The 13,070-nt window shown below is 38.0% G+C and overlaps 1 protein-coding gene across 1 annotated transcript; it reads right to left on the bottom strand.

Moving 5' to 3' along the window:
- Positions 1-282: 282 nt before the first annotated feature.
- Positions 283-525, bottom strand: LOC308266036 (uncharacterized protein; the record flags this gene model as incomplete). The annotated part of the gene is made up of 1 exon (XM_080700085.1): positions 283-525. The coding sequence occupies one exon, from the start codon at positions 523-525 to the stop codon at positions 283-285; it is 243 nt and encodes an 80-aa protein (XP_080556211.1).
- Between the last annotated feature and the right edge of the window lie 12,545 nt (positions 526-13,070).

A 13,070-nucleotide genomic window follows, 5' to 3' on the forward strand; every position in this document is an offset into this window, starting at 1 on the left:
TGCAAAGTAACTGAAGTCGACTTCAATCTGCTCCACTTGATATTCTCAGTGCTTTGAGTATGAAGTTGGGAGTAATGGGACATGAAATGAACCTCCTAACAAGAAGCAGCAATTCTTCAATCCAGTAACACTGAGGCAATAGAAAGGAAGTGCACCGAGGTTTACCCCATCCGGGTCAGAACTCGCATAAAATGCTCTGTGGATTTTAATTCAACCTTTCTGTGTCCAGGTTAACCACTCTTCTGGGGGCTTCTTGGTGGGGTAGTAATGAATTTCTACAGTTCACTTGTCTGCATAGAGGTCGTGCTGTGCCTGGCAGTAATCTCCACTGCCCTTCAGAAACTCCATAAATGTCTGACCAAGAACACCACAGAACTGAGGAATATCTCTACTCATTGAAGATTGTGGCCTAATTATACAGCCGGTCCCGAGGCGGCAGGCGGCGGCTGCAGGGCAGGGGGCAGCGGTGGTCATCGCAGGGCGGCGGCCGAGATGCAGGTGGCGGCGGGGGCACCAGGCTACCATGCAGTGAGCGGCTGGCAGCAGAGTGCGTCGCCTGAGCCCTATTTTTTTATTCTTTACTTTGAAACGGGGGCTCACTAAGTTGCAGAGGGCCTCACTAAGTAGCTGAGGCTGTCCACAAACCACGGTCCTCCAGTCTCAGCCTCACAAATGCTGGTATTACAAGCGTGCTCCACCATGCATAGCTAATAAGGAAGTTTTAAAGACAAAGATGTTAGGGACAATCTAAAAGTCTTAATTAACAGTATCAAGTCAAGCTTAGTGGTATTATTAGTGCTAAAGATAATTATTTATTTTGTAATAATGGATTCCATAAAAATATACAAGCAATGTTGTGAGATTAATCTGATTAAACAAATCAATAACTAAATAAACCTCAAGTTTTTGGAATGTTTCCATATTTAAAATATTTACTTATTTAAAGTATTTTGAATAATTTATAGTGTCCAAAAATTATACAAGATATACTCTTATGTCTGCCTCTAAATGAGCCGCGATTAATATTTTGTATTAAATGAATTATTCTGTGAACATTATACAATCCTGTAGAAGGCAAACATTTTTATAACATATTCTCAATAACTGCAACAAAAACTGGCAATGTAGATGTTAAATAAATAAGTATCTGTTGAGTCAGTAAATACGTTTGAGGAAAATAAGACAATAGGAAAAACAAGAAGTTGCCCTGGCCACTCAGTGGGGTCACTTTTTCTTAGAAAAAGAACTAGCAGATATGTAAAACAAAGTAGTTTGATCCAGATTTGGGTTAACACTAAAACACTCCATGACAGTGTCACCACTGGGGGTCTACTGAGGTCCTGAAAGGGAGAGGGGCTCAACTCAGGATGACAGAGTCCTTGACAAACGTCTCAGAAAAGAATTTAAAGAGTCTCAGAAAATAATTTCAAGACATGTCAGATAGAGGTAAGCAAAGACTTATTTAGGACAAGAAGTATACATTCAAGGGAGAATATGAACCATCTTGAGAACAAGATGCACTTTGGGGTATTTGCGATCATTTTGTAAAGGAAACTGAGGAGTAAACATGGGAAGGCATGTGGCAATGACATCAGTCTGATGATCACAGACAGATATGGTAGTCTGGCTGTTCTTGGGATCTTCAAGTTGATGTCTCCTCTGTCCAATCAATAATGTTTGAAATGTACTCTATATTAGGTTTCTTAAAATATCGTATCTCCTTTTGCTTAATATATTCCAAAAATACATGCATAGTATATTACATGGGATAAATAACAGGACATGGGGCAATTTTTATAATGAGTAGATTTGTAGTAATATAAGATTTGTAGATTTCTCAGAAATTTAGGAGTAGATGGGCACAGTACCTCACACCTGTAATTCTAGTATTTGGGAGGCTGAGACAGGAGGATCACAAGTTCATGGCCAGGCTCAGCAACTTAGCAAAAGCCTGTTTCAAAATAAAAAAATAAACCAGGCATAATAGTAAATCCTATAATCCCAGTATTTCTGAAGCTGAGAAAGGAGGATTTTGGGTTCATGGTCAGCCTCAGCAACTCAGCAAAGGCACTCCACAACTTAGTGAGACCATGTATCAAAATTAAAAAAAAAATGCAGTAGGGCTGGGGATGTCGCTCAGAGGTAGAATATCTCTAGGATCAAACCCTGAACAGAAAAATAAACAAAAAGAAAAGAAATGAAATTTGGAAGAGATAAGCCTGGGAGAAAAACTGGAGTGGGTAGTAAAGGTATGGGGAATTTTAGCACAAGACTTTCAGATTAAAGTTATTGTCTCTTTTTCTGTCTTCTTTTGACCTATCTTTTGTTTTACTTTCAATTCTACCCCAACATCAGTCCAAATTCTATTTATAATCTTGGATTCCTTCATAAATGTTCTGAAACCTTTTATAATAGCACGATCGGCACAAACCCAGAACATGACAGCTTTGTTTCAATAGAGTTAAGAAATAGCATGTTTTTAAAACTTTTTTTTTATTCATGATAGGAAAACAGAAAAATACTTAGTGATCTATTTACAACGGTGTGTTACTTGACCAAAAGATTGAATTGGTCTTGGAAAATCAAGAAGAGATAAGAGCATTTGGGAGGGAGTAGCAATCATAGAGTCAGTAATCTTGTCGGAAAGATTCTAAATATCATATTATCATCACCATTAAAGATGTACTTTGCAGTTTACAAAGCTCATTGACATATGCAGTGTTGTCTAATTCAATTCTTGCAACAACCTTATGAACTAGGAAACAGTATTTATGTTGGATGTTTGAGAGTATTAATCACACATTTAAAAATCAAACATACTGAAAAACAGTAACAATTAAAAGCCACTATCATAATAATCAGAGCTATCACCTAACTAGCACTTATTATGTGCCAAGTACTGTTTACGTGCTTTACCTCTGTTAACTCATTTACACTTCAAAACAATCTACACATTTCCAAATAGGGATCATGGCATCTGCTTTATCAAAACTGTTGACAAATTCAGCTATAACTGATACCAAAATTATATACCAGACTTTTCTGAAATAAAGATAATCAGTGAATGACCAGCCTGACTTTTTCACCAGCTCTCACTGGAACTGAAAGAACTGAGGTCTAACTGAGCTAAGCTTGCATAACCTGGTGTTCTGCTTACTGATGGAGCCTGGACATGAAGGCTCCAGCCTCCCTGGGACCCAGGCAGGTCTATGAGCTGACAGGAAGGTGGGAGAGAGAGAGAGAATGTCAGGCCTTCCCCAATTTCAACAACCTCTCACAAGTTTTCACAGTGAGTAGAAAATTGTTCTGAAAGTCCTGCTGCAGTCTCTCCTTATGCCCCTATGGGAAACCACAAGGAAGAAAATCCTATCACTAAAGTCTTAACAGCAAGCTGGGTGTAACTAAGGACTGGGATTCAATCCCCAATATCACACATATAAAAAAAGGTGAAAGTGTACTTCCTCTCATATCAATTTAAAATTTAATGCAATTTAACTTTGGTCACTATCTATTGCTTAGTGAATGCTTATTATACTGAATAACAGGCTAATAAACCTTTGGTTTATAAGAGGTAAAAGTTTTACCAAAAGCACTAGTACTTTACTTTGGTAACAATCAGACTCAGGAGCAGATATTGCCTTTTTCCCTTATTTATATTTCACTAGTCTTCATCAACAAATAACCCAATATGAAACTGCTTATTAGCTTACTTTCCACTAAATGCATGCACATAAACATAATGTGTTCATTCATGTAGTATTTACTTTACTGATCATTAACAGGCTCAGACTACAAAGTCTGAATAAATATGACTGCATTATCACCTTTAAAATCTTATCAGTCCAATGCAATCAGAGAAGGTCTATCTTTTAATTTTTGAGGGGACCCAGGGTATGAATGACTAGCTTGAATGTTTCATTGTATTACTAAAGGTCTTTTTAAGAATTCCACTACAGGAATTAAGCATTTGATAGCTATCTTCTCATATGGCCTCTGGTCTCTTGAACTATTCTACAACCAAAAAAGTTCGAATTGCAATTATAGTAAAAAACAATCTATAACTGATTACAGTAGATTTGAGGTGTTGGGTGAAAAAAAATTAAGATATCTTGGATATTCCTGGATGCTGTCATTATGTCCATGGAAACAGGTTGTTTTTCCCCCCTGTGGTAATGCTTCTTAATCAAGTAAAAGAAAATTATAGTTTGATTTCTCTTTTTAATTGGGCATCATGGTTGTGCATGATAGTGACATTCATATATGCGCATAACAGTTTTTAGTCTGTTTTCTTCTCTGAACCTTTCCTTACCCTCTCCTTCACCCTTCCTCAATCCCTTGCCACTATGCTATTAGTCTTTCTCCTAATTTTCATGAGGTCCTTGTTCTTTATTTGTTCTCTCTAGCTTCCACATATGAAAGAAAATATATAGCCCTTGATTTTCAAAGACTGGCTGATCTCACTTGGCGTGATGCTCTTAAATTTCATCCATTTTCCTGTACATAATATAACTTTGGTCTTCTTCATGGCCAAATAAAACTCTATTGTATGCATATACCACCTTTTATTTATCCATTCATCTGTTGACAGACTCCAAGCTCCATAACTTGGCTATTGTAAATTGTGCTGTTGTTTAAAAAGAAAGAAAACTATAGTATTCTAACTTTAATTCTTTTGGAAAGATACCAAGGAATGCATAGCTAGATCATATGATAGTCCCATTCCCAGTCTTTTGGGGAGTCTCCTCAAAAGAACTGGTTTTCTAATTGTACTAATTTACAATCCCATCAACAATGTATAAGCATTACTTTTTTTTCCCATATCCTCACCAGAATTTATTATTGTTTGTATTCTTAATAATTTTCATTCTCACTGGAGTGGATGAAAGCTCAGTATAGTTTTAATTTATATTTTCCTGATTGCTAATAATGTTGAACATTTTTTTTCATTTATCTGTTGGCCATTTGTATTTGTTCTTTTCAGAAAGTGTCTAATTCATTTACTGATTACATAACTTGGTTTGTGGTTTTAAATTTTTTGTTTTTTATATATTCTGAATATTATTCTTTTATCAGAAGAGTAGCTGGCAATGATTTCAAGTAAAAAATTTAAATTTAAATAATTTCAAGACCTTATAAAATCATGAGAAAATTTTTTTAATTTTTGATAAGCCAGTAATTGTGTGTGTGTGTGTGTGTGTGGTATTGGGGGTGTAACCCAGAGGCCTTCTACCTCTGGGCTATACTCCCAGACCTATTTTATATTTTTATTTGGAAACAGGGTCTCACTAAGTTGCTGAGAGCCTCCCTAAGTAGCTGAGGCTGGCTTCCAACCTGTGCAATCCTCCTGACTCAGCCTCCCAAGCGCGGGGATTACAAGCGTGAGCCACCACGCCCAGCTCAAAACGCAGAAGTCCGAACAGTAATTATTTATGAAGATGGCATCTACCTCTTCTGTCTTTCATTTACTGTGGACAGACTTTCATAAGTATCCCATAAAAGATTTCTTGTTTGTGTTTGATCATTCGTTCAAGAGATAAATTTACATATGTATTTTTTAAAATAATCAGTTAAAGTGGTCCACACTCACCATCCCAGAGCCAACTCATCCTTCCAGCTCATGCACCTTATTTTGTTTTCAGAAATGTTCATTTAATTTTATAGATGCACCCATTGTTACATTGTATATTTTCATAATGATTCCACTGTTCATAAATATCTAACCAGAGGTGGGCATGGTAGCACAAGCTGGTAATTCTGTTACTTGGGAGACTGAGACAGGAAGATAGCAGGTTTGTGGCTAGCCTCAGCGACTTCATGAGGCTCTCAGCAACTTGGTGAAACCCTGTTTCCAAATAAGAAATAAAAAATGGGCTGGGGATGTAACTTGGAGGTAGAATGCCTCTGAGTTCAGTCCAAAGCACCACAAAAAAAGAGAAAGAAAGAAAGAAAATCTAACCAGAGTAGAGAAAAATCTTAGTAATTATCCAAGAAATGCATTTTAATAGTTTTTTTTTTTTTTTCTGGTCTGGGGATGCATTCGACCTCCGAGCTACACCCCCCGCCCAATTTTTTATTCTTTATTTTGAAACAGGGTCTCACTGATTTACGGAGGGCCTCACTAAGTAGCTGAGGCTGTCCACGAACTGTGATCCTCAGGTCTCAGCCTCCCAAATGCTGGGATTACAAGCATGTGCCACCACACCCAGCTTAGTTTTTAGATATTTCAAAGAAAACGTTTTTTCTATTTCTAACTCACTGAATAAAACTATCCATCTTATTAAGCAATTAGCTTTTTAAAATGACCAATATGTAAAACTCAAAAAGATTTATCCTGAATTAAAACAATAGTATAGTTTTTTAAAATTTTATTTTACTTTTTATTGGTGCAATGTATTCATACATCATAATGGTATAGAGAAAATACTTTTGTAGACATACATGCACACATCACCCAGTTAGCCCCTACCCGATCCCCACCCCTTTCCCCCCCCCATCCCTCCTTCCCATGCTTGGCTTAGTGGTTGACATCTAGTTTTATAGCAATTTATCCAATATTAACAATGATAATCTCACAAAACAGTTTCATTTATCTGATACCAAGCTTTTGATGACTAAAAGATAACAGTTCAATATTTCTTTTTGCTTTCTTTCTTACCAGAGAATTTTTTTCTTTTCATTTTTTTAGGTGAAGCTATCATGCATTTATTTATTTATTTTTCAGAAAAAATCTATCCTGATATGGAATATGGACTCTAGATACCCAAAACAATCTCGAAGAAGAACAAAGCTAGAAAATGTATATTTTCTGATTTCAAACCATATAAAGCTACAATAACTGAAACAGTGTAGTACTGTTCTAAAGGCAGATATATAAACCATTGGAGTTAAATAAAAGCCTAGAGATAAATTCTTCCCTATATTGTCAAGTTATTTTTGACAAGGTTTCCACAAACATTTGGTGGAGGAAATACTAATCTTTTAACTAAATATTGTTGAAAAATAATAATTACATGAAAAAGAATAAAATTAGACCCTTACCTAACACATATACAAATATTAACTCAAAATAGATAAAAGACCTAAATATAAATCTTAAGAATATAAACTTTTAGAAGAAAATCTGGGTCATGAAACCTCACAACATTAAAATTGGCAGTGATTTCTTGGATATGATTTCAATGGCACAAGCAACAGAAGAGTATACAAACTCCCTAAAAAATTTAAAAAAAAATTGTATATCCAAAGACAATGTAAACAGAGTTAAAAGTTTCTAATAGAATGGGATAAAATATTTCCAAATGCTATATCTGAAGGTATATTAATATTCCAACTATAAATCCTAAAAATTAGCAACAATAAAAGCAAACAATACAATTTAGAGATAGGTAAAAGACTAAAATAAATAATGAATCTCCACAGATAACCAATCTTAATTGTCTGTTGGATGGAAAATCTTGTTTCTCTGGTTCTGGTGTGTGTTACCTATTTCTTCTTTGTAGTTAATCTCTTTGAGTATTTTCTCTAGTGCTGGTTTTGAAGACATAAATTCCTTCAGTTTCTGTTTGTTGTGGAAGCTTCTTATTTCCCCATCTAATTTGATAGAAAGTTTTGCTGGGTAGGAAATTTTTGGCTGGAAGTTGTTTTCTTTCAGAGTTTGGATTATGTTACTCCAAGCCCTTCTGGCTCTCATGACTTGGTTTGGGAAGTCTGGAGTGATTCTAATTGGTTAGCCTCTCAATGTCACTTGGCCCTTTCTGTTTGTTGCCTTTAAGATTCTCTGCTTGGCTTCCACATTGGTCATTTTGACAATTATGTGGTGTGGGGATCCTCTTTTCCGATCCTGTCTAAAGGGAGTTCTATAAGTTTCCTGGACCTGTGTATCGACCTCTTGCTCTATGTTTGGAAAATTTTCTGCTATTATTTCCTTGAAAAGATTGTTAATCCCTTTGGTTTCACCTTCTTTTCTCTCCTCTATTCCAATTATTCTTAGGTTAGCTCTCTTAAAATGGGCCCATATTTCTTCAATGTCAGATTCCTGCTGTCGGATTTTTTTTTCTAAATTAGAAACTATGCATTCATTTTTGGATTGATCATCTTCTAAGAGCGAGATTCTATTCTCCATGTGGTCTAATTGGTTGTTTGTACTTTGAATTGAGGCCTTTACTTCATTAATTGCATCCTTCATCTCTCTTTGGCTCTCTCTGAATTCTTTTCAAAACACCTCTATTATTTCTACAGTTAATTTTCTGATTTGATCTTCTATAAATCTCTGAATTTCTGTTTTAGCAGGTTCTGATGTTGTGGGGATGTGGGCATTCATTGCTCCATTGTTATTCCTCTTTCCCATGATTTCAGAAGTTTGTGCCTTCTCTGGGTTCTTCCCTGGGTCACTACGACTTCACTTAAGGTGCTGTGGATCTCAAGTCTATGGTATCTCAGTTCCCACTACTCCTTTACTGGGTTGTATCACAGAGTCTCAGACCCTGGGAGTCAATCGAGGCTGCTTTAGACCATGGAGGGTGCCAGGTTGGGCGTTCTCCTATTGTGTAATGTCTCTGCCACCACCACTCCCCCACTGGGTCAAGTCCCTGGGAGTACAGTACTGGGATTTCACTGCTGCTGCCGCCGGTAGCAATATGGTGCCGCTGCTGCGCCCTGACCGTGAGGCTGGCGTATTTCTTCTCTTTTTTTGAACTCCACTCTGAGTCCCTGCAGGGTGCACTGAGCCCAGCCCCTGGGAGCTTTAGATGCTCCCTGCCCCGAGGAATCTGCCGAATCCCGCCCAGCTGTTCCACAGCGGCTCACCTCAGCTCGCTTTCCGCCGCTCCTCTCTGGAGCATGGTGGGCTGTTGAGTGCGTTGGTCTGGTGCCGTCCGGTGAACTCGCCGCTGCCGCCAGCAGTAAGGCGCTGCTGTTGTGTTCTCAGGCGTGAGGCCGGCGTATCTCCTCTCTGGTTTCTGAGCTCTGTTATGAGTTACCCTCCTCTCTGGAGCCTGGTGCTGCAAGGCAAAATGGCGCCCGCCGCTTCATGCCGTGGCTCCGGCTGCAGCACTGCGGTCTGGTTTCTGGTGTCTCGTTTTTCCAGCCCTCTTTTCCTCTGTCCCTTAAAATTACATTTTTTGTTTCTCTGCTGATGGTGTTTTCTGGCTATGAAAGGCGCTGATTTTGTGGTACTAGAGATTGGTTGTTAGCGGAGCTTGTAAGCCCCGTTTTGCTCCGTCGCCATCTTCCTGGAAGTCCCCCAATAGTATAGTTTTTTAATACACATACTTCTAGAGGTATTTGGCTTTTACTTAACTAATAATTTTCCTCATCAATCCTCCTGATTAAATTCAAATTTATATTAACCTCATAATCTTCTGCATTTATTCATTTAATGGAAGGAAAAAAAGCACAAAAAAACATCCCTGTCTCTTAGAAGCTGCAGCCCAAAAGTAACATGCATCACTTTTGTTCACATGTCATTGAGATGTGATAATTACAAAACCAAACCTAAAGTGAGAGGAGTGGAAAATACAGTTAAACCTGGGTTATGAAATGGGTATCACAGGTTTTGATGTACAGATAACTGTCACAACCACAGGCATCATCAAGTAAGGATTTACCAGCTTCCACTTTGTCCTGGATGCCTTTTCATAATCAGAGACAGTGCACACCATGTGTCAATAACTGTGATTCATTCACTCAGTCACTCTGCAAAGGCTTACAGAATGACTGTCTGCCATTTTCTGGCCTTTGAACTGAGGAAACAAAGATGATGGTCTCAGTCCGGTACAAAAGACAGGCGTGAACACTACTAGATTACCCCAAAGCAGATCGAGTACATTTTTAGGAGGAGCACCAAAAATAGACACAGAAAAAACAATGTTTTTGCAACAATTTAATTCTTGATGTGTCCTCAATGGGCATTAAAGTGGTCATCAAAATCCAAACTTTGTGGAACTTGCTTATAATCAACATTGTTTAGCATATCTTAATGACATGTAGAAGAAACATCAAAATAGTTTTGTAATGCTTGAACTCTTTAATGTCTCAACTTGGCCCTGAATATTTAAACAAATAACTGTAAGAAATATTCAAAAAGACCTCACAAATGGGAAGAAATTTTGGTGCCTTGGAAAGAGAAGAGAGCCCAAATAAACAAAAGAAACTAGGGAAGGGTTTTCCAGATCAAAAGGAACTAGGTACAGGTACAATGGACACACCCATAATCCCAGCAATCCTGGAGGCTGAGGAGGGAGAATCAGAAATTCAGAGCCAGCCTAGGCAAATTAGTTCATTAGACCCTATCTCAAAATAAGAAACAAAAAAGATTGGGCATGTATCTAAGTGGGAAAGCACCCCTGGGTTCTATGCCCAGTACCAAGAAGGAGGAACTTGAGTAGTGCTATTCAGCAGAGACAGCATCAGCATGCAGCCCACCCTCAAGGTAAGGAAAGATGTATTAAATGGGGTGAAGGGCCTCTTATCAGCTTAGCATCACTCAGATCTATCTTCTCTGTTGAACTGAGAGCTTATCAAAGGTAAGGACCATGATCATTCTTTAGCCCCAGTACTATCTGTCCAGTTATAGGTATCTGCCTAGGTTTAGAGGATTGAAAAAAATTGATCTGCACACGCATGATATACATTCACAACAAACTTATCAGTCACTAAGCCAAACACAAAAAGGATATTGGAGAAGGGAATGGGGTAGGAATTGAGGAAGGGCTAAATGAGTGATTTGTGCATGTATGTCTCTGCCATCCTGTGCCTCATCAAGATGTATGACTACAACGCAGCAATATATATTTTTTAATTTTTATATGTACATTCACTTGCTTCTTATCAACTCTACAGTACACATTATAATGGGAGGGGACTTTTAAAGCAAATCTTAACTCTAAAAACCATGTGTTGTCAGGTCAGAATGGAAAGCATGGAATGCCCTTGTCTACAAAGTATTGGAATGCTTTTGACTTTTCTCACATACCAAATTTATTAGAACACTTTTTTCTCTGCACATTTCCCCTGTATTCACCTATTACCTTGTGTGGTAAACATGAGTTATTTTTCAACACACAATTTTCACCTCATAAAACTACTATTACCCATCTATCAGTTTTGACCATCTCATGAATTAGTAAAACTGTTACTTAAAAATCTATGCTGGCAACTGGGCATGTAATCTCAGTTCTTGGGAGGCTGAGACAGAGGGTTCTGAGATCACGGGTTTGAGACTCAGCAATTTCACAAAACTCTTAGCAACCTAGTGAGACCACATTTCAAAACAAAACAAAAAGGGCTGGGGGTATAGTTTGGAGGTAGAATGCCCTTGGAGCCGAGTGTTGTGGTGCACAGTTGTAATACCCATGCTTGGGAGGAGGAGACAGGAGGATCACGCTGGTTCGAAGCCAGCCTCGCTGGCTTAAGAGACTCTGTTTCCAAAAATATATATAAAATAGGTCTGGGAGTTTAGCCCGGGGGTAGAAGGGTTTCCAGGAACCCCAGTACCACCACAAAAAAAAAAATGCCCCTGGATTCAATCTCTAGTAACACACACACACACACACACACACACACACACACACACACCTATAATGATATTCTTCCAGTTTTGTAGAACAAATTCCAATATCTGTAGGGATGTGTTTACTATTTTTGCTATCTTGGAAAGGAAAAAACTTAGGTAACTACCTTGGTGTGTCTCTTATAAACATTAAGAAAGGTATCATGAAGGGTCACAATTTTACCAGTTTTCTTCCAAGAGCTTGACTGAATAAGCATAGTGGTCAGAAATTGTTTTTCTCTAGGCAAAGCTGGGATCAAAATTAGACTGAATCAAGATAACAGTCCTCAAGACCTTTGAGGTCATCTGGAAGGACAAATTATTTTTAATTTTAGAAAGGTAGAAAAATCATAGCTTTTTAGATACTAGTCTAGGCTAGTTACTAATGACTGATCACTGATCAGTCACAGCTCCCTATTTATGAGTTTAGATACCACCTCTGAATCCCCAGCCCAGGAACCTCACCATCAGCACCCATGAGTTGGCATTTATAGGGAGTGAACTATTTGCCTTTCCTATTATATCTGAAATACTCCACTTGTAACAGTTTATGAAGAAAAACTAAATATAATCATATCATATTTCCAGAGACATCAGTGCCCTTTCAAATTCTGATTAGTGCTGCTAATCCCAATAGACTCTTTCCACACTTTGCTGGGAAATAATGAAATCTAATTAACTATATTTTAGAAGAGACTGTGGCTAATGATAGCTGAGCTTCGAAGGATGTTCACCACGGGTAACTAGAAGTATAACAAAGGCCTCTTGGCTCCCTAAATAACTATAATATTGAGGAAGAAAATAAAGGAAGGAAATCTGACAAAGTAAATATTATAAACTTGGGAGTCAGACAATATAAATATATGGCCATAAAGAGAAAAAGCAAACTTGAAAAGAGAAACACTTCAGTGGACATGACGTGCATACAAACATTTATCAATGTCAATCACAGTGTTGTACAAGTGAAGATGGGGAGTGGAACAGGAACTAGAGGAGGCTTAATGAGCGCTGTGTGCATGTATACCCCTATCACCCGGAGCTTTATCATCACGTATGATTATAATGCACTGATATTTTTTAAAGCCATGCAGCTAAATGCAGTGGTGAACTCCTATAATCCCAGAATTTGGGAGGCTGACACAAGAGGATCATAGATTCTAAATTAGCACATGGAAACTTAGGGAGACCCTGTTTCAAAATAAAAATAAAATGAGGGCCTGGGGGTATAACTCAGAAATAGAATACCCTGGGTTAGATCCTTAGAAAAAAAACAAAAGGAAAAGGAAAACACATTTGCTTTTTGAGGACAGTTAAATACAAAGTAAGTTAATAAATACAGGACTGAAATGGCAAGAAGAGCTGGGCATAGTGGCGCACACTTGTAATCCCCGAGCTTGGGAGGCGGGAGACAGGAGGATCGCGCAGGTTTGAAGCCAGCTGGGCTGGCTTAAGAGACCCTGTTTCCAAATAAAAATATTTTAATAAAAAGGTCTGGGAGTGTAGCCCGGAGGTAGAAGGGTTT

Source organism: Muscardinus avellanarius (genome assembly GCF_963383645.1).
Source record: "Muscardinus avellanarius genome assembly, chromosome: 8".
Lineage (NCBI taxonomy): Eukaryota > Metazoa > Chordata > Mammalia > Rodentia > Gliridae > Muscardinus > Muscardinus avellanarius.